General features: G+C 43.0%; 1 protein-coding gene across 1 annotated transcript; it reads right to left on the bottom strand.

Moving 5' to 3' along the window:
* Positions 1–1,057: 1,057 nt before the first annotated feature.
* LOC114664424 (zinc-activated ligand-gated ion channel-like) lies at positions 1,058–27,259 on the bottom strand. The gene is made up of 9 exons (XM_028818507.2): positions 27,152–27,259; positions 26,785–26,945; positions 25,567–25,611; positions 21,831–21,934; positions 17,936–18,105; positions 15,676–15,788; positions 9,093–9,306; positions 5,461–5,643; positions 1,058–1,379 (listed from the first exon to the last, which is right to left on the bottom strand). The coding sequence occupies exons 1-9, from the start codon at positions 27,207–27,209 to the stop codon at positions 1,141–1,143; spliced, it is 1,287 nt and encodes a 428-aa protein (XP_028674340.2). The 5' UTR covers positions 27,210–27,259; the 3' UTR covers positions 1,058–1,140.
* Positions 27,260–27,626: the final 367 nt, after the last annotated feature.

Here is a 27,626-nt window from a genome sequence, read left to right as displayed (position 1 = left end):
TCAATTTTTTAATTCGGCACATGTAAAGTGTTTTCCATATGTGTCTAATCTCTCATAATGTTTTGGCATTCTCAATGTGTGAACTATATTTTCACACCTCAAAATGGACTTCAGTAAAGTGCAGAAATACAAAAGAGAGCACCTTTAGTCACCCACGCATTACAACATGACGTGCTAATAGGTACGACTGGCACTGGTCTCTTCCTACAGCAATCCATAATGCCTCCTTCACCGCGGAGAGTTCTAATGAACATACTGTTCATTTAATGTACACTGGCTATATTATGCATTTGTATTGTACCTTTTTGGACTATTTGTCCATTTTAGATTCCCCTGATGGATTAAGAATGTACTATTCATCCATCCATTCACACATTCACAGCCATTCGTTTTAGTATCCTGATATAAAAAGCTATCAATAGGTCAGAATGTGAGAGTTAAGCCCATTGATCTCGACAAGAAACAATAATGAGAATAGCATGGAACATGAATGATTAATATTGGTGTCACAATTGTAATTGTTGTATCTGTTATAACTCTTTTACTTCTTCCCCTGAGGTTTGGTTAAGGTGGATGAAGAAGGCGGTTTATTGTGAGTTCTGATAAGTGAGTCTGTAGTGACCAAACCAGCTGCAGAAAAGAGGTCAATGATTGTTACACCGTATTAGGCTTAAATTTACATTTATTTGCTTAGCAGATACTTTTATACAGTAACTTACAGGAGGGGCAACAGTCCATTAAATGAACTACACAGAGATTACATTAGACCGAAAACAAATGAACTTTGAGATCAGATCCAAATGAAAGGTGCTGAGAAGTAAGCGTCTAGGGGATTATGTGAGAGCTAGAAATGGACTTGGCCAGCACAGTTAAGCACGTGAAGTCCAGTCCTGTACCTTTGAGATCTTCTTTTTACTCAGCTTGTGAACCTTTGAAATCAGCAAATAAGGGTATAATAATTGAATGGGATAAAAGAATAGAAACAAAACCTAGCAATTATGAAATGGAACGAGGCACTGACAGGCAGAACTCCTAATAGCTGCGTACCTAACTAAGGCAGTCACACGCAGAATCGTTTGAATTAAAAGTTCAGTCCAACGGTTAAAGGCCAGTGATAATTTTGCAGGGTAATTTCAAGTCTCAAAAGTTCATGTGGTTAACATCACATTCGCTTTTTATGCACATGTAAGTCATAACCGCTAGATACATCAGAAATGCAATAAAATACAGGACGAAACAGACCCTGTCCACTTTCACTGCAAATCGCTTATTTCTTTCTGTCTGCTGGTGCTGTAGCTCCTGGAGTTCAACATAACGGCTCAGTCTCTGGTTGCTCAGTGTAAATGAAGGAACGTTGTAGGGCAAATCTTGACCAACACCTTAAAAAGAGAAGAAAAGGGGAAGTTATGACATGGAAACGGCCAAAGGAAATCCGGGTCTAAATCGTTGGGTTCCTCCTTCTTGATCCTATAGTGCCATCTTTCTGCTGAGCTACTGTTTATTGAAAATAATTATAGTTTAGACAAAGCTTCTAAAGCTCTCATCAAGTCAATTAATTACATGACACCATTAGATATCTCATTCCTTGAAGACCTACAAAGAGAACCAGATGTACCGCCAAACAGTTTTGCCAAGTGTGGTCTTATTCAGAGAACAATGTCCTGATGAGACAATACTGCCTCATTCTATAGGGAGCTGTAGAACTGGTGGCACATTAGATGTCTTCTAATCAGACTTGTTAATCTGGGGATGTCTAATTACACAACTAGAAATTCATGGGTTATGACCATTTGAGTGACTCCATGATGACTTTCTACCGCAGTTTCACATTTCCGAAGTATCAATAAATTGACCCTTTCTCTGACAACTTGCAGAGAAAAGCCAAGCAAAATGACACCTTGACACCTCTGACAACTTGCAAAGTGCTGCCTGACAAGGCTGGTGCTGTCTGGGTACAGCAAGTTCAGGCCCATATTTCTTCTTTTTGTCATTCTGTGGTAGCGTGTAAAAACACGAGACATTAGAAGAGCCTCTCTTCTGTTTAGAAGTTCCTAAACACCCGGCTTCCTTATCGTACATCGGGCTGAGCATTCATTGGCTCTCGATTCTCGTACACAAATGTTTGATTTTTGTCATAGTTGGTCACAGGCTGAGTGGCTGTTTTTTCAGTTCTTCATCTTCTTCATCCTCTTCATCTTTTCGTGGGGTTGCTGTGCTTGATCAACTGTCTCCACACAGCTCAGTCCTGCATCCCCTCACCAGTCAGACTCTTTTCCTTAAGATCTTCTTTGACTTTATCCATTGTGGCGAGCTGCTGCGGGTGGTACTCAGCCGGGACGCCTGGAAGGACCGAAGTAGGGATTCCGCCTCCTCCGGACCATGAGGGGGCGACTGCCCTGGTGGCTATGTGGACCACGGGAAAGGAGCATGGAAGCTCAACCCTATAGGGGCCCGTGGTCACCGCCAGGGGCCACCCAAATGCCAGGAGAGCCCTGGTCCTCAGCACTTCCGCCACACCCGGAAGTGCTGGGGGGACGATGACCAGGGACACCCGGAGTGCTTTCGGGTGCACAGCTGGCACTTCCGCCACACCAGGGAATGCTGGCAGAAGTTTATCGGGAGGCACCTGGAGCACATCCGGGTGAATATACAACGGGCCGCCTCCCTCCATTCGATGGCTGGGTGGAAGAGGACGGAGCTCAGAGGAGAGGAGTGGAGGTGATCAGGAGAAAGAGAGGCATTAGAAAGGCCTGGATTTGAAGGGTGATTTGGTACAGAGTACTGGGTTGTGTGCACTTGTAATATAGTAAATTATGAATAAACATGTGTTGGTGGTTGAACCTTTGGTGTCCGCCTGTTTGTGTCCGGGCCAGCTACCACACCATTCACCTCTGCATTGTCCTCCCTCACTTTCTCTTCTCCTTGTACTTCCATTCCCATCACTTTGTTGACCACCTATTCTTTGTCTGTTCTCCTCACATGTCCAGACCACTTCACCCTACTCTCCTGTACTTTTTTAGATTTTGCACCTCTGATGGTCTCATTTCTTATTCTTGCCTTTTTTTTTTGTAACTCCACACATCCATCTCACCATTCTCAATTCTGCCACATCCAACTTCTTCTCCTGTGCTCCATTTACTGCCAGTGTCTCAGCTCCACACATCATTGGTGGTCTTACCACTGTGTTAAAACCTCACCTTTAACCTTCACCTTAATTCTTAGATCAAATATCTCTCCTGATACCTTCTTCCAATTGTTCCATTCTCAGTGCACTTTGCAGTTTATCTCTGCATCAGCTCCATCTTGGACTACCACTGATCAAGGATATTTAAATGGTCTGATCATCATTAACCCTGATATCTTCTGTCTTCTTCCTATTTATCTTCAACTCTCTATCATCCAAGCCCTTCTCCATTCTCCTAACTTCCTCTCTGTTTCATCTTTTCTGGTGATACAGAACACAGTGTCATCAGCAAAAAGCCTGCATCAGGTCTTTATCTCAGGACTCAACAAATTCATAACCAGATCAAAGGGTTAAAGATATCAAGAAGATCCCTGGTGCAGACTCACTCGAACTGGGGTCTTCTCTGTTATCCCAACACTGCTTTTATTTACCCAAGTTGTCACTCCCTCATACATATCCTGGTCTATCCTCACCTCACACACTTCTCTGGTCCTCCTTTTTATCTCAAAGACCTCCAACTCTCTTCAAAATCATCTCCAAATCATTAAACACCAAATGCAAGCCTTTCCATTTTTTCTCAATGCTTCTCTATGATGTACCTCAATGTAAAGACTGCATCAGTTTTTTCTCTTCCTGGCATAAAACCAGTGTAACGAGGATTAACACGAGACCTCCAAAAAGGTTTGGGGCAGCCCTGGCTACAAATGAGTATTATTTGCTGAGTTGTATTCCAGTTCAAGTCCAAAATAGAACTGATTTAGAGGTGTAAAGATGGTGACTTTAAAGCACGAGACCGGAAGTGATGTCACCAGGGCCGGAATCGAAAGTGACATCATCATTGGCACCGGAATTGGAAGTGACATCATCGTTGGCGCCAGAACTGTGTGTGGGATTTCCCGTGAATGGTCTGCAGAGGATCGAGAGAGAAAGTCAGTTCAGCTCACCATCCCCTGGACTGACATGGAACTACCATTATTCAGGCACTTTAGCTGCCTCCCATGTGCATGTGTGTGACACCAGACTGCTCCTCCGCTCTGGTGGTCTTTTCCCTAAGCCTTTCCCAGATTTTCATTGTGTGTCACTTCAGCATTATCCTTCTATAGTTTCCACAATCCTAAATATCGTCCCTCTCCTTACAAATGGTGTCACACACACGCACATTGGAGGCTGTCTAAGGGCTTAACTAAGGATAAGATGCGGAATCGGGGTTGATGAACTCCACTAATGCTTTTTTCTCCCTCTTCCACAGACCACCAGAAGGGATGCCCAACTAGAACTCTATCCACTTCCATTGCCAAATTACGCCCTTTTACAGACCTCACTTCCGGCTAAGAACCTGCAACTTCCTACCCTGCACCTATAAGACCCGAGCACTCTCATTTTTTGGCTCAGTCCGTTGTGGTTACTCGCTATTGCTTTTCTTGATTTTTTTTGCTACTTTACCCACAATATATGGGGTGGACCCCCCCAAACCTTTCTGCTTTGTTTGTTCTCTTTTACAGTGGGTACAATCACACTGTTCCTCCACTCCTCCGGTATTCACTTCTGTTTGCAGATCTTCTTCATTAGATCCCACGACACATCTACTCCCTCTTCTCCTAAACTCTTCCACCCTTCTGCTGGTATTTGATCCGGTCCTTTTGCCTTTCCAGTTTTCATTCTTTTCAGTGCCTTCTTTACTTCCTTCATTCTTACTCTTGGTACCAGCCTTTCATTTGGGACTTCATTCCCAAATAGTACCCTTGAGACTGGCACCAGGTTGGCTTGGCTTACCCCCCTTTGTGGCTCTACAGAAATAGTCATCAATCAGATGGATGTTTCATTACATGTTTTATACTTCACTTTCCTTCTTACGCTTAAAGCAAAAACATTAAAGTCTCCATTTGTTTCCATGGTATTTATCAAAGGATTTGTTCCAACTCTTTCAGAAACATTTCTACTCTCGGTAAGTCTAATTTGAAGAGTTGTACCAATAACACTTTAGATTGTTTTAGGAACTTCCATGATTTTTATTTTTCTCTACCAACATTAAATTTGATATTAGAATTCTGTGAAAAACTTGTCATTCAAATCGTCCTTCATCTTGATCTACGGATATTGTCATCTGAATAGTATTCTCGGAAGAATCGGACCAGTTAGCTGATTTTGTTGTGCATATTAAAAAATTCACCCCATGTATACCCCATAAATGAATAAAGAAACTGGATATGATGTGTAACAAAGTAGTAGCAGTGGTAGCCCTGTCTAACAGGATGGAAAAATCGGATTCTGCTCACCTGGGCACTCCTCGCCATTGTGAAGCGGTTCCTTTCTTTGATCTTGGAGTTCCACTACAGGGTGTGTGCTGCGAGCCCAGGAGCTGCTGAAGCATGGAAGTCCATTTGTGGCCAGGTAAGTAACCAGCAGAGTCTCAATAGTGCTGACCACGAGGAAGATGAGTGAAATGCTGAAGTGATGTTCTTCAAGAGAGAAGGGTAGGTTGAGAAAAGCAGTAGAGCTTTGTGGGCCTTCTAATGCAATGCACTTACAAGTTATACTTCAATGGTGACCCTTATCATGGTTCTTTGTTATTGTAGAAGACACAGAGGGACTCCTAAACTGTTCTCAGTGAAGAGGAAGCAGGCTTGACGGACGTGCAGACAGTGGAGCACTAAGAGGTATTGTGCTGCTAGTTCCTTTCTAATACATTGGCATGCAAATGTTTAGGCCCCCTTCCATAAAAAATGTCTGTTACTGTGAATAGTTAAGTGAGCAGATGCATTGAGCCAACATCCTTCAGTGGGTTTCCCTCCCTCAGCCCATGTTGTTCAACAATGGTGCAAGCCCACAGCGGAGTGTCCATGTTCATTTGACCGTGGCTTCAACTAACTTCGAAGTACCCATAAGCCATTGCAAACATGTATTGTGTCAGCTTTCTATCCATTGTGGTTACCGTGAAATTTTCAAATTGCCTTTACGTTTTGATTTACCCTCATATTTATAAAGTACTGGGTACTGTTAATGTTAGTTCTTTGAGTTAGATGCCTCATCCACTGTTTATTGAGCTCAGGCCCATTGCTACACTGCTGTGAAAAAGTGTTTGCACCCTTCCAGATATCAATAGATAGACAGATACTTTATTGATCCCGAGGTACTAGGGTGTTGTACCGTGTCAGCCATTATGAATATACTGAGAAGTCAAGCAAAATAAACCCTTTAATTGGCTAACTAAAAAGATTACAATATACAGGCTTTCGAGGCAAGGTAGGCCTCTTCCAAAAGCTTGCATATCTTTTTAGTTAGCCAATTAAAGGCATCATTTTGTTTGACGTCTCACTTGATCCCTAGGGACATTTTTTATATGCTTGTTAAATCTTTAGACAAAAAAGGAACCAGAGTAAATCTGTAATACCATTTCTAAACTGTTACTTAATATTCTTACAGGTCCCTATAAAAAGTATCCACCTCCCTCCGATTGTTTTCTTCTTGTTAATTGCTATCGTAATGACTTATTCTATGATCAGAAAGATCAGCATCAGGGCGGTAAATAATTACTGAAATGTTAGAGAATAGTACCAATTATTTGGTTCCTACAGCCTACTGACGCTCACGTCCGAATTTTTTGGAAGTGCTTTAGATCTTATTGGGATGTACAGTATTCACTTTGGGTCTCTTACGTCACAACATAGTTGATAAAGAAGAAGGGGGCTATAATTCCTCCGCCATGATATTGGAGGCTGATAGCAAATTTCTGTTGCGATTTTTGCTGGTAAAGATGCTGCGGCGAAGTATTTATTCTCGAATAAAGAAAGTCTTGATTTAGAAGTGTTATTGTGTGTTTTACCCAGGTGCCCTTTCTCTTGCCTATTGTCTAAAAGTCTGAGACCATTCATTGTGTAAAATATGCAAAGATGGAAGTATGATTTAAGGGACAGATACTTTTTTCACAACATTGTACGTAAGAGCCCAGTAGACCGTAAGATGGCTGCTGTGGCACCAGTTACTATTTTTGATTTCGTCTCCCTGTTTGTTCTGTTTCTCTGTTTTTTAACTTTATGATATTAGGATTTCAGACTTGCTCTATTAATTAAAGGGATACCCGTTTCATTCCTATTTTGATCCTTCCTTTTTGCTGGATTTTTTAAATTAATCTTTAAAGAATGTGGTTTTATTATTTGGGACAGGATTTTGTTAATGTTCCCCTCTCCTTTTTTGCATTTATTGGAATTTGACAAGCATACCCCTTTCTATTGGGCCTGTTCAGGCCGGACAACCTGCTCCTAGAGTTCGGGGTCAGGCCTGTTTTGATAATGGGTCCAGTTGGAGCTTTGACATCTGCCACGAGAGGCCAACAAGATCCAACAAGAATTGCAGTGCTGTAGATAATCAGTGGACTATTCAGTGCAGACATTCAAAATGATTAAAAAAAGTAAATTATTCAAAGTCCAGAGATTTATAATAAATGAAAATAAATCATACAAATACTTTTTTTAGAATGTGTAAACAGATTTAATAAAGTAATTGGGCAAGGGACAAGTGGCCATTCTGTGCCTGTAAATGCAAAGCCGACATCCACTGCTGCACCCTCCAATATGGCCAACGTCCTCAACATAACACTGATTGACAGCTTTTGTACAGGATGGAGCATAAAGATCTCCCACATTTTAAAGGGGTATAAAAAATTAAAGAAGCTATCTAAAAAAATTATATATATTTCTGAAAAGTACATAAAAAAACTGTTTTGTTTTAGTGGGTTTTAACAATCATATCGGACTAAAATGGCGACCGTCATTGGCAATACATTGCTGAAGACGCTCCCGGAAGTTCTCCATCACTCTCCGGGTCATCTCAGGCGGAATGGCAGTGATTTCCTGTCTAATCCTTTCCTTCAAATCCACAAGAGATCGAGGACGATGTTTGAAAACCTTTTCCTTTAGGTATTCTCAAAGGAAAAAGTCACATGGGCTTAAATCTGGTGACCATGCTGGCCACCCCACATCTCCCCCTTAAAGAGATCAAATGTCCTGGGAGCATTTCCCTCAACACTGTGGCCCCGTCCTGTTGAAACCACACATGTTCTGTATGCACATTGTCCAGTTTGGGGGTCTCCAACATTTCAGTTGGAGGTCACAGTTACTGTTGCGCCACCTTCCTCAAAAATGTATGGGCCGATCACACCAAAGTTGGCAAACTGCATACCAAACAGTTACGCGAGAGGAGAGTGGAGCGGTCGTTCTCAGCCCAGTAGCAAAAATTCTGCCTGTTTACGGCTCCATTGATATGGAAGTGAGCCTCATCGCTACTCAGAAGAACACCAGCAGCGGGAACCTGTTCAAGAATTTCCGCACTTAAGGCTCTGTGGTTGGCATGGTCTCCCTCACTTAATTTTTGAGCCAACATCATTTTGTAAGGATGCAGTTTTAAATCGGCATGCAGAATCCTCCTCTAACTCCGACTTGATATCCCCAGTGCCATGGCATGGTTACGAGCGGAACACCTTGGCGATTGCTGAATGGATGCTCTTACTGCTTCCACATTTTCTGGCGTTTTAACAATCCTAGGTCTGCCAGGTGATTTTCTTTTCAGTGTGGACCCAGATGCCCGAAGGTTAGAAATCCATAGGAAAATCATTTTCCGATCTGGTACAGACGCATTTCGACCGAGAGCTCTTTGCGTCGCTATCCCAAAACGGTTGTTCTCATAATACATGTGAACAACAAAGCCCTGATCTTCACCAGTCCATCTCATAATGGGTACTGAAAACGGTAGAGCCTAACCTACCGAGTGAGACCTACCACACCTCTCTATCCTCACCACAGCCTGCACAGTTCTCCCTCTAAATGTGGGAGCTCTTTATGCCCCATCCTGTATTTATCTGTTCCTTCTGCCGTCTCCTTCTTTTTGACAAAAGCATGCAGTTTGTACTTACTGATGAGGGGAATACAGAAAGGCGCCCCAGGCAGCATATCAGACAGGATGAGCAGGAACATAACGAATCCAAGCAGCAGCGTAACCTTGTATGAGACACGCTCTCCATCGCCGGCTACAGGCAAGGCAAAGCCCATGATGTCTGCCGCTAGAATCATGAAGCTGGGGATGATGAGGGAGAAGACGATATTGTAGGCATCTGTCCAGAGGGAAACCTGGGGAGCATACAAGGTGAGCTGTGATTATCAAAAGGTTTGTACATCCATCCATCTATCCATTTTCCAACCCGCTGAATCCGAACACAGGGTCACGGGGGTCTGCTGGAGCCAATCCCAGCCAACACAGGGAACAAGGCAGGAACCAATCCCGGGCAGGGTGGCAACCCACCACAGGGCACACACAAACACACCAAGCACACACTAGGGCCAATTTAGAATCACCAATCCACCTAACCTGCATGTCTTTGGACTGTGGGAGGAAACCCATGCAGACATGGGGAGAACATGCAAACTCCACGCAGGGAGGACCCGGGAAGCGAACCCGGGTCTCCAAACTGTGAGGCAGCAGTGCTACCACTGTGCCACCATGCCACCCAGTTTATACATCTTATTTTATAAAATGATTAATCCAGTCAGTAAATGGGGCAGCAAACTTTTTAATACATTTCCAGAAAATAGAGCTATGTGTCAGTGTGAAAGACAACGTTAATCTGACCCACTTGGGAGTAGTATGAAACCTTCACTCACGTGGAATCATTTGTTGGTGCCCTCACAACTCATTGAAAAAGTGCCGTAAGCCCCCTGAAAAGTGATGAAATGAAAAGCAGTTGTCCCACGTAAACCACCATGCCTTTGATATGTCAGTCGAGTCGAGCAAAGCAAGTGTGACCAGAGATCAAGTGTCGCTCTTTCTACAAAGGTCTTCTAAAATGGCCTGGACATGTTTGTTGATATCCCTAGACAAGTTCATCAATAACTGGATTAGAGGGACTGTTCAGATGAGCTGTTTTCTTGAATTCGTATCACACACGTCTTCAGTCGTGCAATCAGTCATTCGGTCGATTTAAATAGAGACAAGTCATCACTCTGCTGTTTGGTGTCGTTGTGTGGCCAACACTGGACTTGGAATATTGAAAGCAAAGGAGATAGTTGACTGAGGAGATCCGAATGAAAATGATAGACTTGCATGTTAAAGGCAAAGTCTAGAAGACCATCTCTAAGCAGCTTGATGTTCGTATGACAACTGCAAATATTATTAAGGAGTTGGAGATTCCTGGGATTGTAGCCAGCTTCTCAGGAAAGCTGCCGCAAGAGGAACATCGACCCCAGAATGAGCAAAACGATGGTGAGAATGGTAGATAAAATGCCAAGGACAACTTTCAAAAAGATACAAGTTGAACTCCAAGGTGAAAGTCAATCAATGTCTGATCACACCATCTGTCGCTTTTTAAGTGACAGTGGGTTCAATAGAAGAAGACCCAGGAGGACTCCACATACAAAAGCCAGACTGGAATTTGCTAAAATGCATATTGATGACCCACAATGCTTCTGCGAGAATGTCCTCTGGACAGGTGAGACACAACTGGAGCTTTTAGACAAGTCACATCAGCTTAATGTCCTCAGATGAAAAATAATGAAGCTTTCAAAGTAAAGAACACCAGAGCTACTGTGAAACGTGGAGGAGGCTCTGTTATGTTTTGGGGCTGCTTTGGGGTCCCTTGAGTCTGTGCAGGGAACAATGAAATCTCAAGACCATGAAGACATTCTGGAGAAACACATACTGTCCAGTGTCAGAAAGCACTGTCTTAGTCACAGGTTGTGGTTCATCCAACAGGATAAAGACCCAAAACACACAGCTAAGATGTAAGAACAAAACATTGGATAACTCAGAAATGGCCTTCTGTGAACCCTGGTTTGAAAGCTAATGAACAGCTATGGAAAGAACTGAAACATGCAGTGTGGAGTAGGAAGACTCCCCCCGCCCCCCCTTCAACCCTGGAGGACAAGTGGGCCAAACTACCCGTGGATAGCTGCAGATGTTGCCCAATTTGGGGAACTGACTCCACCCCTTCTGGTCTCAGGACTATAAGACGTGGCCCACGCCTCATTTGGGAAAGAGCAAACCTGCCAGACGGCGCTCCCTCCTAAGATCTGACCGCTCTTCAGAACTACCCAACCATTAATTTTACTGAATCAGCCCACAATCTAGGAGTTATCTTTGACTCCAGCATGTCATTTAAAGCGCCTATTACAAACTTGTCCAAATCATGTTTCTTCCATCTTAAAAATGTTAGGAAATTAAGGCGCTTTCTAAATAAACAGGATTCTGAGAAATTAATTCATGCATTTATTTCTAGTAGCATTGACTACTGCAATGCGGTGTTCACTGGATGTTCAAACTGTTCTCTATACAGCCTCCAGTTAATCCAAAATGCGGCTGCAAGAATTATTACAAGAACAAGAAAATACGAACACATAACTCCAGTTCTTAAATCCTTACACTGGCTCCCGGTTAAGTTTAGGGCAGATTTCAAAATCCTCCTTTTAACATATAAAGCATTAAATGGTCGAGGTCCGGCTTACTTGTCTGAATTTATCATGACTTATAAACAAGAGTGCACATTAAGATCTCAAGATGCCGGTCTGCTTATGATTCCAAGGATTAATAAAATAACAGTGGGAGGTCAAGCTTTTAGTTACAGGGCCCCTAAACTGTGGAATGGTATGCCTGCTACTATAAGAGATGTCCCTTCGGTCTCAGCTTTTAAATCCCGGCTGAAGACTCGCTACTTCAGTTTAGCACACCCTGACTAGAGCTGCTGACTAACTGTACAGACTGCGTCTCTGTTGTTAGTCATTAGCACTAAAACATACGTAAGTAACATGATAGTTATACTTGGATACTAACCCTCACCTATTCTGTTTCTCTTCTCAGTACTCAAATGTGGCACTTGGTGCCACGGCCCACCTGCCAAGTTGTTTTGCCTGCCTAAGGTAAAGTCATCCCTGATAGAGGATCGCAGGAATCGTGGGAAAGGGGGTTCCATTCATCGGATTGGCTGGCACAGCGCTGTTTCAGCCGTGGAATGGCCAAATGGGGGAGGCAGCTTGATGGATGAGGTCTCCAGGACTCTAAAAATATCCAAATCTTATGTGATATCATCTACTGTTAAATTCTGCTCCGTACTTGTAATATTTCCCATTGGGATTAATAAAGTATCTATCTATCTATCTATCTATCTATCTATCTATCTATCTATCTATCTATCTATCTATCTATCTATCTATCTATCTATCTATCTATCTATTTTTATTTTTATACTGTATTGAGGATTTCTTGTGCTCTGTTCTGTGTATTGTATTGTATTGACCCCTTTCTTTTGACACCCACTGCACGCCCAACCTACCTGGAAAGGGCTCTCTTTTTGAACTGCCTTTCCCGAGGTTTCTTTCATTTTTTCCCTACAAGGGTTATTTCTTGTCTTCTTAAGAGAGTCAAGGCTGGGGGGCTATCAAGAGGCAGGGCCTGTTAAAGCCCATTGCGGCACTTCTTGTGTGATTTTGGGCTATACATAAATAAATTGTATTGTATTTATTTGCAGGTCCTACCACCGATCAGCTGTTCTTTTTTTGTTCTTGTTTGCACCATTGTGCATTTGTTTGATTTGCCTTGCTGGCACTGTTATTAAAAGGGGCAAACCAGTTGGTACACCAACAGTTATTTGGGATTTGTGTGTTCCCTCACTTGACCACTATATATAATATACACATATATGTGGTGTTGTGTAAAATATATAATATGTTGCATGCTTTGTATTCTTGTTTGTTTATGTATTTATTTATTTTTTGTTAGTTTTTCTGAGGAAACACGCATTTAACCCTAACCCTAATTTCATTGCAATGAACGCACAAACACATGACATTAAAGCTGACTTGTCTTGACTTTGTGCCATACTCTAATCCTGCTTTTAAGTGAAGTAATTGTTATAGAAAGTCATCCTTTATTTATAAGTAGCATAGCAAACAGCCCATTTATTAAAACTGGTTGAATGGTACAATGGTTAAGTCTGTCTTTTTCGATCGCGTCCTGCATTTGTGATCCTTTGTTCACTGAATATTCCAACCTTTACATCCATCTTTTTTTGTGCTTGCTATTGCCTTTTTTCCTCGGACAATCCAGCCCTGTGAGTGCCCTAACCCACTCTCACTCTCACCTCGGAGTATTGCACCCTCCACCCATCCTTCTGCTGATACCAGCATAGGAGAGACATCCCCACCCATAATTACAACAGCGCAAGTGAGCAGAGAGCTGAGGAGACTTCGTGCCAGCAAAGCAGCGGGTCCAGATGGAGTATCGCCACGACTGCTGAAGGTCTGTGCATCGGAGCTGGGGGGCCCTCTACAGCGCATCTTCAACCTGAGCCTGGAACAGGGGAGAGTCCCGAGGCTTTGGAAAACATCTTGTATCACCCCAATCCCAAAGGTATCACGTCCTAGTGAGCTGAATGACTTTCGGCCTGTTGCTCTGACATCACATGTGATGAAGACCATGGAGAGGCTGCTGCTTCACCACCTTAGGCCACAGGTTCAACACGCCCTTGACCCTCTGCAGTTTGCATATCAGGAGAAGGTGGGAGCAGAGGATGCCATCATCTATATGCTACACCGATCCCTCTCTCACTTGGACAGAGGTAGTGGTGCTGTAAGAATTATGTTTCTAGACTTCTCTAGCGCCTTCAACACCATCCAACCTCTGCTCCTTAGGGACAAGCTGACAGAGATGGGAGTAGATTCATACCTAGTGGCATGGATCGTGGACTATCTTAAAGACAGACCTCAGTATGTGCGTCTTGGGAACTGCAGGTCTGACATTGTGGTCAGCAACACAGGAGCGCCACAAGGGACTGTACTTTCTCTGGTCCTGTTCAGCCTATATACATCAGACTTCCAATACAACTCGGAGTCCTGCCATGTGCAAAAGTTCGCTGATGACACTGCTATCGTGGGCTGCATCAGGAATGGGCAGGAGGAGGAGTATAGGGACCTAATCAATGACTTTGTTAAATGGTCCGACTCAAACCACCTACACCTGAACACCAGCAAAACCAAAGAGCTGGTGGTGGATTTTAGGAGGCCCAGACCCCTCATAGACCCAGTGATCATCAAAGGTGACTACCTATAAATATCTGGGAGTGCAGCTGGATGATAAATTAGACTGGACTGCCAATACTGATGCGCTGTGCAAGAAAGGACAGAGCCGGTTATGCTACCTTAGAAGGCTGGCATCCTTCAACATCTGCAATAAGATGCTGCAGATGTTCTATCAGACAGTTGTGGCGAGCGCCCTCTTCTACGCGGTGGTATGCTGGGGAGGCAGCATTAAGAGGAAAGACGCCTCACGCCTGGACAAACTGGTGAGGAAGGCAAGCTCTATTGTTGGCATGGAGCTGGACAGTTTTAACATATGTGGCAGAGCGAAGGGCGCTCAGCAGGCTCCTATCAATTTTGGAGAATCCACTGCATCCACTAAATAGTATCATCTCCAGACAGAAGAGCAGCTTCAGCGACAGACTGCTGTCACCGTCCTGCTCCACTGACAGATTGAGGAGATCGTTTCTCCCCCAAACTATGCGACTCTTTAATTCCACCCGGGGGGGTAAACGTTAACATTCAACATTATACAGTACATAGTTATTGTCTGTTTTTCACCTGCATTATTATCATTCTTTAATTTAATATTATTTATTGTATCAGTATGCTGCTGCTGGAGTATGTGAATTTCCCATTGGGATTAATAAAGTATCTATCTATCTATCTATCTATCTATCTATCTATCTATCTATCTATCTATCTATCTATCTATCTATCTATCTATCTATCTATCTATCTATCTATCTATCTATCTATCTATCTATCTATCTATCTATCTATCTATCTATCTATCTATCTGTTGTGGATGGAGTGATGCCCAGAGGCACAAATGTATGCCTCACGGTTTGCTATCTTACGCCAGCTACTTGCTTTTGTCTATTGGTCATCCCCACCGGTCTTGCGGCACAGACATCCTATCACTTTATATGTTGTCATGGGTGTGTATCAGAGGGTTTCCTTCTTAGCTCCTATAACGATAAGCACTACCACCGTGAGACATCAGGGCACAATTAACTAACAACCTCATCTGCTTTTCTACCCACAGCCCAGAGAAGCCACCTAACCCCAGCCCTTTGAGTCCAAGAGCTATAAAAAGAGGACTCTCTTGCAAGGTTGGCAGCTCACTTGGAAGACATCCCACCACCAGTAAGGAACTCCAGCGACAAGCCTGACAAACCTGATTAAGGTACGCTGTGATAGGTGATGGCTTTCTTGATTTGCTCTTTTTTGTTCTTGTTTCAAGGAAACAAACAGGGTGGTCCAGTTGGCACCCCAACATTTCACCTGAGATCCTGTGGTTACTAGCAGTTGAGGACAATCAATATAGACATCACGACTGCCAGGTTGACTGTGTCAGCTTGTACTTTTGAGAGAACTCTTTTTAGACTTTTCTGCACCCGTCATTTCCGTGGATTGAGCAAACAAACCGATTACCGTCATGATTTTGTGGCCGTCACGTTGACCGATTGTGACTGATTCAGTATTCCAGTCTCCTCTCTCTTTCCCCACCACGTGGACATCCCTTATGTTCAGCATTACCCCGCAGTCTAAAACAAGAACAAGAACACACAGTGAGAGGTGTCACAGTTAGACTCCCAGAATGCAATATTCTTCTTTTTAACCAGATCTTGCTATTTTCAGTCATATATTTAGGCCCAAATAACAGCATCTATTAAACTGTGGTTCCCAACCTTTTCCATGCCCCCAGACCCCTAGAAAATGTTTGATTTAAGTTCACAACCCCCTACTAAAGTAATACCACATTTGAAGATGAAGAAGTCAAATTTCTGGGCGGAGTGGTGGCTCTGAGGCTAGGGATCTGCACTGGCAATCGGAAGGTTGCTGGTTCGAATCCCGTAAAATGCTAATAGGGACTCTGATCTGTTGGGCCCTTGAGCAAGGCCCTTAACCTACAAGTGCTGAGCGCTTTGAGTAGTGAGAAAAGCGCTATATAATTTTGAACTACAAATTGAACTACATAAAGTACTTACTGGTGAACAAATTGAACTCTTTTAAATTGAGCACTTCACCATAATAGATTTCAGTAAACCAGTAAATGTGTCCCCCTGTGAAGCTTAGACACCGGATTGACCATCCAGGCATTAGCGTATCCCAAGAAGCACCAAGCAACACAAGGAAATGACACACGACAACGATCGAGGGTGTGAGGGACGGCCGGCGGTTCAGTCCGGCCGGGATGTCCCTGAAAGAAAAGAATGGAGGAAGGCAGCCTTTTCAGGGCGCTGCGTCCCCCGGGACGCTAGGTGGCAGCTTCCCTGGATGGCAACGGTTCTCCAGATTCCCTCTTAGCATCCTGGGACATGGAGTTTGTTTCCTCAGCCCTGTTGGGTGCCGTGGGTGCCGCCAGGGGGCGCTCACAAAGAACCTGGGAAGTCCTTCTGTTATGACAACCCGGAAGTACTTCGGAGTCACGAGGACGGAAGCCCGCAGTACTTCCGGGCTACTTGAGGAAGGATGATGTGGCGTTTAACCCGGGAGGAACACTTCCGGGTCATGGACTATTTAAAGGACTGGTGAAGACCCAGCAAAAAGAGCCGGAGTTGTGTGGTAGAGTGACGGAGCTGCTGGGAGGAGTGGAGGATTGTGATTATTGATTATTATTATTGTTACTAGAGAATTGTGGTGAGTGTGGTGCTTTGTGCACTTTATTGAAGAAAAATATTAAAATTCTTCTTTGCTTTTTGTAAGTGTGTCCTGGGACGTCTGTCTGGTGGGTTTCACGGGCAGATGCTTTTGCTGTATCTTAGGAAACTGCGTTCCTTTAATGTGGGAAATGACATCCTTCACATCTTCTCTAACTCTGTGATGGCCTGTGTGGTGTGCTGGGCTGGTAGCATCACTTCAAGAGTGGCCCACCACGGTAATTAACATAGCAGGCTCAGTTTTGGGCCATCCTCTGGACCTCTAGTAACCACAAGCAGTTTGAGGGAACTGGAGACCTCCGTGAAGCAACAGGTGCCAGTGAGTTGCAAAGCAATGAAACACTGCCGTCACGCTTTGTCCCCCACTGAAACCTACACTGCAGTTCAAAAACAGATGCGCCTCACAATTAAAATTGCTGCAATACCCCCAGCGACGGCGAGCAGGAGAGATGGGCTGAGTGTCAGTAGCAGGTGTTACATTCAATTCAGTCCCCCTTGTCCAACCTTGGAAAAATGTCGATCAGACCTCGAAATCTGTGATGTTTCACGATCAGGGCTTGCACACTAGGCCTCGCCTTTGATTGCGGACCATCACAAGGTCCAAATACCATTCTCTTAAAAAGCAAATTTACTGAACTTTACAAACGCTCTATCCACAGCACGAAACCAGCAAGAAGGTGTAGATGTGTGGCTCAGTATTGAGCGTGCAATGCTTGCTTGTTTTCATATCATATAACAGGAGCACAAACTGCTAAAAGTGACCTACAAATGACAGCACACTGCAAGACACCGACTGGACCGTGATAAAGTCGGACAACACATCTCACTCTCACTCTACCCCTAAAATGCCCTCTCACGCCCCCTGGGGGTGCTCTTGGAGTACTGACTGTTTGAATCGGATGTCAAGTGTCACCATATTTTTCTATATGTGTGATGTTCTGCTGGTGTCTCGATATTAGCATTTGAATAAATTCGTACGGCAGACGCAAAAAATCGACCAAAACAAAACGCCGTTAAATTGTGTTACTTACCCTCTTCGTTCCATCCGCTTATGGCAATGAGGCAGGAGTCTCTAGCAAAAGGGTATTTGTAGAGGTTTATGTCGCAGCCCACCGTGATCCACATCACGTAATTATACAGCACTGTGCCGTTACGGAAAACCAGCACGTGAGAAGACTCCGATTGTTTCTCCAGCTTGAGGCTAACAGGGTGGGAAATGGGAAAGATGAGGCATTGTCAGGTGTGAAATAAAATGTTTTTTTGTATTGTTGAAAAATAATTTATCGATACATTCATTTTGCTTTCATGTTTTTAATCAAATTTTAAAAAATAAATATGCAAATAGAAATGAGAACATATCGAACTTGACCATGAAAACATCAAACACGCAACCTACAGCGGCAAATAGCTGATGTGAATCGCCAAGAACAGAATCACAAGGGGAAAAAGAAAAAAGTTACCATGTAGACATTAAGTCCGATAAACCCATCCAAGCGAGTACCAGCAACAAGTACACGGGACTGACACTCCTAAATCCACATCCTGACAAGGTCATCGCAATGGCGGGCCACTTCATTTGTTTTTGCTTTGCATTTAAGACAATTGAGTTTGAGAACAAAAGTTCAGAATTGAAGTTTTTGTTTCCTGGTACTGACATCTAGATCAGGTGAACAATATTGAAGATGGCACCTTTTAAGGTGAGCAAAAGTGTAGAAACAGTGTGTACAATACAATAGTCGCAGTATGTGAGGCCTGAGGACCATGTCTCCAATGTGGATGTGAGCAACACTGGAGCACCTCAAGTCACAGGCCCCTCTCGTTTACTCTTCACTTTGTTCACCTCTGACTATAAATATGACAGCAGGTCATGTCACCTGCTGAAATTCTGAGTCGATTCTGCACTTATGGGGGTCTATCGATAGGGGGGATGAGACAAGGTATGAGAGTCGGGTGGAGAATTGTCTGCACCTTAACATCAGCAAAACCAACAAACTACTTATTGACTTTCACTGCACCAAAGAGCCTCTGTGTCCGGTCACTATTCAGGGAGTAGGTATGGAGGTGGTGTACCCCCCTGTAAGTACTGGGGGAGGTCCACATCAATAACAGGCTCGAATAGTCTTATAACACAGATGAAGTATAGAAGAAATGCCAGAGCAGACGCCTTTGCTGTATCTTAGGAGTCTGCGTTCCTTTTAATGTGGGAAATGACATCCTTCACATCTTCTCTAACTCTGTGATGACCAGTGTGGTGTGCTGGGCTGGTAGCATCACTTCAAGAGCGGCCCACCAAGGTAATTAACAGGGCAGGCTCAGTTTTGGGCCATCCTCTGGACCCCCTGGAGGTATTAGAAGAGGAGAGAATTAAAACAAAACTGAGTGTCGTTATGAACAACATTGTACATCCTCTCTGTTACACACTAATACATACACACACATAGATAGATTCTATCTATCTATCTATCTATCTATCTATCTATCTATCTATCTATCTATCTATCTATCTATCTATCTATCTATCTATCTATCTATCTATCTATCTATCTATCTATCTATCTATCTATGTTGCATAGTTTACTGACAAATAATGCAAAGAGAACGCGACACGTGTTTCGCCCTCATTTGGGCTCATCAGGTGGACACACTCTACTGCTCCCCTCTTGGGGATCGAACCTCGGACGTCAGCGTTAGAGACGAAGCCCCTTTACGCTGCGTCATGGTGTGTGGTTCATTTATTTAACAGCCTGTAGTTCCGGAGTAATTACATTCATTGCATTCGTAGTCTAAGTCCCGACTCGAATGGCAGACCAACTACAAGCGTTACCTGGTAGGTAACCACCCACACAATTCAGGTTGGGACTCAGACTATGAATTCAATGAATATATATGTGTATATACAGTGTGTGTATGTATGTATGTATATATATATATATATATATATATATGTATATATATATATGTATATATATGTATATATGTATATATATATATGTATATATATATATGTATATATGCAAGGGAAATAACTGAACACTCAGCCATTAATGTCTAAACCGCTGGCAACAAAAGTGAGTACACCCCTAAGTGAAAAATTTTGAGGGGACAGCAAATTTACACCATTATACAAGCTGTACACTGACTACATTGTATCTAAGTGTCATATCTTCAGTGTTGTCCCATGAATAGATATGATAAAATATTTACAAAAATGTGAGGGGTGTACTCACTTTTGCGAGATACTGTATATCCATCCATCCATTATCCAACCCGCTATTTCCTAACTACAGGGTCACAGGGGTTTGCTGAAGCCAATTCCAGCCAACACAGGGCGCAAGGCAGGAAATAAACCCCGGGCAGGCCATCAGCCCACCACAGTACTGTATATATATATATATATATATATATATATATATATATATATATATATAATATAATTTTTTTTTTATATATAAATGTCTCTGCATGGAAGTGTGTGTGTATGTCCAGCCCGGAAGTGAGATGTGGAGTCTCCACCTCCGAGGAAACAGAAAACTCACTTAGCCACTAATAACCCAAGCGAGGCAAGCACGTCAGTAAAACGAAACCTCTGAAGAAAGACAAAGTCACTCAACCGCTAACATCGGCAAAATGGTATCCCTTTTACTTTTCCTCTGACCTCTAATACACAAGCAATGTAATCATATCGGCAAAATTAATCCTCCTAGGACAGAGACACCCGGAGTAGTTCCTTTCAGTTACCGGACATCTCTACATTTCAATTTTTTTTCTGATGATTTCAATAGTTTCTAGGACCCCAGGCTTTTTATAGCACGGGCTTACACAGCTAATATGTATGTATGTGTGTATGTATGTGGGGGATTCCAACGAGATCCTCAAAGCCGCGATCCCCTTCAAGACCAACTGCTACCCACTACCAATACAAACAACAGCGCCGTGAACCCAGTGTTTCAGAGACACTGCACCAAAGGACTAACAAGGAATCTTTATAAATTGAGAGACATATTAACAATGATAGCAAAATAAGGCAAAAATGCTCAGCACCAAATTATTCCCGTCACACAAACTTTAGTCAAAAAAAAAAAAGCCCCAAAAAACAACAGTAACTTACAACTCCAACACAGGCTCAGTGTTCCATTGCTGGGTTTCTCTTTCCTGACAGAATATAAAGCCAGGAGGAGGAGCCAGCAGCAGAGACATCAGGGTGGCCCCGCCTCTTGAGACTCCACCCACAGATTACGGAAAATGGCAGCACATTTAAAGTTACAGAATACAATTACTAAATCATAGACAAATATAGCTGAAATTGCATAAAAAAACATGTAAGATAATAATTTAATAATCTTAACCATAGCGTAACCAGATGTTATCACTGACATATATTATAAGGCAACAATGGAGTGGAGCTCTGGAGTTCTGCAGCTAGAGTCTATTGCAGTGACAGATCACGTCCCACATTGACTCAATGGGCAAGACTTGGTGTAAAAAGACTTTGTGTAAAAAGGCGTGACTAGCGGAGACGGGTTTCAATGTTCAAAGAGACGGAAGAGGAGAAGACTAAGAAATACAAGATCTGATCATAGATTAGAGTAAGGAATGAAAAAAGAGGAGGATGGACTTCAATGATTGAAACATTCTGAGCCCCAAGACGTCAGAAATAACATAAAGGGAATGATGTTACCTCCTATATGGAGACTTGGGGTTATTAAAATCTTCATTTACTTATCCGAACCATTGTTGCAGGCAAACATAGCCAAATTTAGCTGTGCCACCATGATGCCCTGTCACAGGGTGCACAATGACAGCAGTAGCAGGCAATTCAGAGGTGAGAATCACCCGGATAGAATCATGAAGAATTAGGGGATACCAGCATTTAGAGAGCAAGCCCAGCACTTCAAACTCAAGCGTGCCGAGGATTCGAGAACTTACGCATTTCTCACTGTGAGGTTAGGCGTCCAGACGGAATCCACAGGTAACGCCATAGTGTTAAAAGGATAAGATGAATTCCAAGACAGAGACGGATCGACCCACATCTGAAAAATCATCAGAACCAAAAAACAACAGGCAGGTTTACGTAACACAGAATATCACACGTGTGTCGACCTCTTTTTATTCACTTTTATGTCTGAACGGGGGGGTCGTTTAACCAGAGTAAGCCAGTGCTGTCAGGAAATTGTCACCGCTTGTTGGATTTATGAGACTTTGGCTATGTCCACATTAATATGTTTTTGATATAAAAATGTATTCAGAATTCATCCACTCCATTTCAACTCCTGAAAATGGAGACTTCAAACTCGGTGTTGCAATGTGGACGAGTGAAAACAGAGACTTTTGTAAACTCTGACCCTAAGCTGTCTGGTTTGTTCACGCTTATTACGTATCTCTTCCCTGATTGGATCCTGCTCAATACAACAACTCATATTCTGATTGGTCAGCCTTCACAGAAGAAAACTATAATCTGACATACTGCGGAGCAGTTGCTTTCTATGGAGCTGCTTGTGTGGCTTACCTGTATGCTTTTAATGGATAGGTTTGGTATTTTTCAAGTCAAAGTTAATTCTTTACAAACAAACATGGTATATATTGTATATATTTGCCACACGAAATTGTATTGTAAAGTTAGGTGCTTTCTAAATATTAAAAAAAATATATATCTTTCCCGATCTGGTGCTTTACAGTCGACGGCATGGGGCATGGAGGAAAATCTTAAAAACGTAACTAAATACGTCCATTTGTCAAGCCGAGACAGTTGTTGAGTACTGATCTGTGTCTTCCGTGTTTCTGACAACAATAAATTCAGACATGAGCATCAGTAGGTTTTGCGCCTCAGGAAACAAGTTACCCAAACTATTCTCTAACATTTCAGTAATTATTTACCGTTCTGATGCTGATCTTTCTGATCATAAAATAGGTTATTACGATAGCAATTGACGAGAAGAATTCCTAATTAATTAATTAGTGATGGTATTTGAGGGTTCCTCTAGAGCAGGGGTATTCAACTAAAATCTAAAGAGATCCAATTAGAGAAATTGTCTTGAAGCTATGGTCCAGAAGATCATGTCTTCTAACTATTTTTGCTGTCCACTTTCCTTTTTTTTGGAAAGCGCCATTTGTCCCTTATTTTTCTGTCCCTTTCTCCGTCTCACCCATCCTTCCAGCACAGTCGCCTGTATCTCTCACTTTCTTCCACCTAGAATCCACAGACTTGATTGGCTGAGTGGTATCATGTGAAATGGCTTAACGCGCATACAATTGGTCTGCATTTCCTCATCCGTTAAAACATTACCATAAAGACTACAAAAGCTGCGCCGGCTAAAATAGAAACGCCCCGTCAGGGTTTAAATCATAACCTTCTGTTTTGGCTGTAAGTCTGGGTCCGAATGAGACATCTTCTGGGTCCGGACCCAGACCGCAGTCCGCCTGTTAGTGACCTCTGCTTTAGAGGACCTCTTTCTCTCACACGATTTGGCTCAAAAACTAATCAGCACATCGTCATCTCATAACCGGCTTAAATTTCGAGTTTGGAATTTTTCCATCCAGCCGTTTTCGCTCGAGACCATCCTCAAGAACCTGTGACACACACACACAGATTCACACCCATCATGGAGATATCAATGTATTCAGACTCTAAAACGTCAAGATCCTTCAAAAACTGGAAATCGAAAGTTTTGACGAATCTAAAGCTTTCGCTCCTCTCCCATAGACGATAAGTTATGATGGGTTAGGGCGCAAAGCGAAAAAATAATTGTATCTCATATTCTTGGTGCTCTTTTTCTACTCACATTTGTGAGTTCTCACGTAAATGTGGAAGTAAATGAAAACAAAACATGTGGCACGAGAAGTTTACTGTCGGGAGTAAATAACCTCAGAAAGGTTATTATTGTGTGAAGAAGTCTAAGTGCTGCGCTATCGCTCATGGCTGTTCTTCTCTTCAAATGGTGGAATCTCATGATATTTATTGGTGTTTTCTTGTTCAAAAACAACTTGTATGAACTATTTTACAATGTGATGTCGATCAATACTCAACAACTGTGTTGGCCTGAAAAATGAACGTATTCAGTACGCTGAGTCTCCCGTGTCTTATATGGTTCCACCATAAAATGGCAGGACTGCCTTTTTTTTTTTTTTTAATTTATCAAAAATTAGAACATAATTTTGCATAGCAAAGGCATATACAATATACCATGTTTGTGAAGAAATAGGTTCTTGGCTTGAAAAATGGATGTGTTTACTAAGTTTTTAAGCTTTTCCTCCGTGCCCCATAACCTCCCATAACCTCCATAACCTCCAGTGTGGTCAAGATCATTTTTTTATTTATACATAGAAAGCGATTAACTTTAGAACACAACTGTACGAGACAAATGCATAAATACCATGATTGTGAAGAAATAATGTTGACTTGAAAATACCAACCTTATCCTTTAAGTGGTGTTTTGTACACATTGAATGCTGCATACTGTGGCACCCGGCTGGGTTTGTCGCCCAGCTGGGATGCCCAGGAGGAGCGGAGGAGGGCTTGTGCCTCCTCCAGGACACGAGGGGGCGTCCTCCCTGGTTGCCTTGGGAACCACGGGTACAGAGCTTTGAAGCTCTACCCTGTAGGGGCCCGTGGTCACCGCCAAGGTTAGTGCCCCGATGCCTTGTGAGCCCTGGACCTCAGTACTTCCGGCACACACCCGGAAGTGCTGGGGGGAAGAGGATTGGGGACACCCGGAGGACTTCCGGATGTACCGTCAGAGCTTCCGCCACACAGGGGTGTGGCTACGGAGCCCCTCAGGATGCACCTGGAGTCCTTCCGGGGTGAATAAATGGGGCCGCCTCCCTCCAGTCGTGGGTGGAAGTGGACGAAGCTTGGTGGAGAGGAGTGGAGGTGGACCAGAGACTGAGAGAAGGCATTGTGCGTGTGGCCAAGGACTTGAGGGGTGATTGGTGCTGCGGCACTGGGTTTGTGCTCACGATAAGTGTAAATAGTAGTTGTGAATAAACGTGTGTGGTTTAAACATCATGTCTACCTGTCTGTGTCCGGGCTGTTCCCCACAATACATGCAAAATAACTTACTGGACGCCACCATTTTGTGGCAAATCCCATGGCCGACGGCTTTACCATCCCTTTTCTGCCGATGAGCGTATGCCCAGTGTAGGTGAATGTCTACTTCATAATTGTTTTAGTGCGACTAGAGAAACTTTGGTAAATGATGTGACCATGCTAGTGTGGACAGTGATTGTTTTTGTTTAAAGATGAAAATGTAGCACTGTGGAAGTAGCCCTGTCTTGCACTTGTCTGGTGTTTATGCGTACGTCGTACCGCAGCCCTGGGGAGCGTTCTGTTGTGCCACTGTATGCTGCAATATGGTTGAAACGTAAATGACTTGACTTTATCACACCCCCCAGTATTTTAGTTACCCCTCCCTAATTATGGGGTGGATTACGATGGTCAGATGCCGAGTGGCGTTTGTTTTGGATGACCAATTCCCATACACTCCTGTTCCTTCTGATAATACTCTGCTACGTATATGTGTGTTCTCTAACAGCTTTCCTCACATTTTGACATACTGTACATTACGGAATTAAATAACAGTTAACAGTTTTGTGTTCCTTTTTAAAACGTACACATTACAGAATTCAATAACAAGTTAACGGTTTTTTGTTCATTGTTAAAACTTACCAGCTTCATTCTTAGGATAGCATCAAAGAAGAGATCCCGTGTGTCCTAAAAGGTACGAATATTACATTAGAACAATCTAGACGAGAACAGGCCATTCAGCCCAACAAAGCTTGCCAGTGCTATCCACTTATTTAAGTTTATTGCAGTGAGTGAAAGCCAAACTCACAAGCTGGCGCTGCCACCTGGTGGATCAGGAGTGCATGACAAATATCAGTTGACTTCATGCAAACCAGGCCCTGCCATACATACAGGGCATGTTCATAAATATTTGGACAGAGACAACTCTTTTCTAATTTTGGTTCTGTACATTACCACAATAAATTTTAAATGAAACAACTCAGATGCAGTTGAAGTGCAGACTTTCAGCTTTAATTCAGTGGGGTGAACAAAACGATTGCATAAAAATGTGAGGTAACTAAAGCATTTTTTGAACACAATCCCTTCATTTCAGGGGCTCAAAAGAACTGAAAAGAGTCCAACTCAGGGTCCTCTCCTGTATGGAGTCGCAAATGTGGCTAGCGTGGGAAACAAGCCTATATGGCCAGTGGAGGAACTTCCAAACTCCAAACAAGTAACAAGGGGGTCATGAGACTCAAGTGTGGCTTGATGGGCCTGCGAGGCAGCGGCACTAACTGCTGTGCTACCAGGGCTGCTCCCATCCGCCCTAATATTTTCTAAAACTTTTCAATACCTTGTTGGCTTTGCTTTTATGCTTATTTTTCGTGCTTTATGTTAAACGTTAAAATTTTTTGTATTATAAATGTTTTCATTGAAAAGACTTGGAACTCCTTGACGTCAAAAAAACATCGATTCAGAAAAACTCCCAGGCAGCAGTTGCATTCCTCTGTTCCGTTTGTGATATGGAGTATTCCGTTTACTTCTTGTATTTCTGACTTTTTTGCTGTTTTATAAGTTTCTACCTTTTGTTACTTGTTGTGTTGTTGGTTTTGTTTTGAGCTTGTGGTGATGATGCCATGTGCAGACAGTGGGGGCCGACACAGGGAGAGATCAGCTGGCATCACCCAGAAAGCTGACACAACATCTGTGAACGTATGAACCATTCATGCTCAGCCCACTGTAATCCCAGCAAGCCCCTCAATTTCACGCTTCTCAAACAGTAATTCTGTCATGCCTAATCATCTCAACGTCAATCCCAGATTTGAAATCCCTAAGTGAAATAGTTGTCACTGGTTCAACCACAGAGTCACCGAAACTTACCACTTTGAGAGTTTCAAATACCGCCATCATGGTGTGAACCTGCACGGAGCAGCCGCTGTCATCAGCAGATGGAATGAAATACGCGCTGGTGTTGGAAAGCAGGAGGGACGCTAGACAGCGTCGGCTGAAGCACGTGGTGGCGGAGGCCATTGGATGAAGAGCTGTGAGTTATGGAAAGAGAAGGTCTGAAGAATAAACAAGCCACCAATCAAAATACCTCGAAAAGAACTCGAAAGGAGGGCGACACCAGCATACGGGAGGTTTCTTCAACAAGATGTCACTCCTTTCTTTGGCCCCAGGGGTTTTAGAAACCTGCAAGGCAGTGCCCATCCCATTTCAATGAATTATGTTAGATTCCACATCTCACCTGGGAGAACAATTCCAGCAATGAGAGCCATCCACAAAGGTTGCTGTTTTCCAAGCATTGCCGTTCTGAAAAATACTAAAAAAGATTCAAATATTTAGCGCCACACGGCACATTGTACATATAGTATGCTGTTTGATGGTCATGTTCAAAATGTGAAAAGACAGAAACTCTCCTTGTCGTTCATTTTCGAGAGTTTAAAAGATCAGCAGCGGATAATCTGTTTGTGATCATAATTGAGATCGAAGAAGACCCGCCGTGGATTCATTGGGTATGTAAAAAATGGGAAAGGACCAACCCAGTGGTGTCTCTGCACTCTGCAAATAAGAAATATGCATCCCTCAGTAATGTGACTCATTAAAATGTTTATAGTAGCCCCCAGCTTTGTCTTCTTAGTTGAAGTAATTCCTTTAGAAGTATTGCCTTAGCCATGAGAAATTGTGTTCTAAAGTTAAGCGTTTTCTGTCAATTTTTTAAA

This window comes from Erpetoichthys calabaricus, chromosome 14 (genome assembly GCF_900747795.2).
Source record: "Erpetoichthys calabaricus chromosome 14, fErpCal1.3, whole genome shotgun sequence".
Taxonomy (NCBI): Eukaryota; Metazoa; Chordata; class Cladistia; order Polypteriformes; family Polypteridae; genus Erpetoichthys; species Erpetoichthys calabaricus.
The sequence above is the reverse complement of the archived record's forward strand: the minus strand, read 5'-3'. Positions and strand labels throughout refer to the sequence as shown.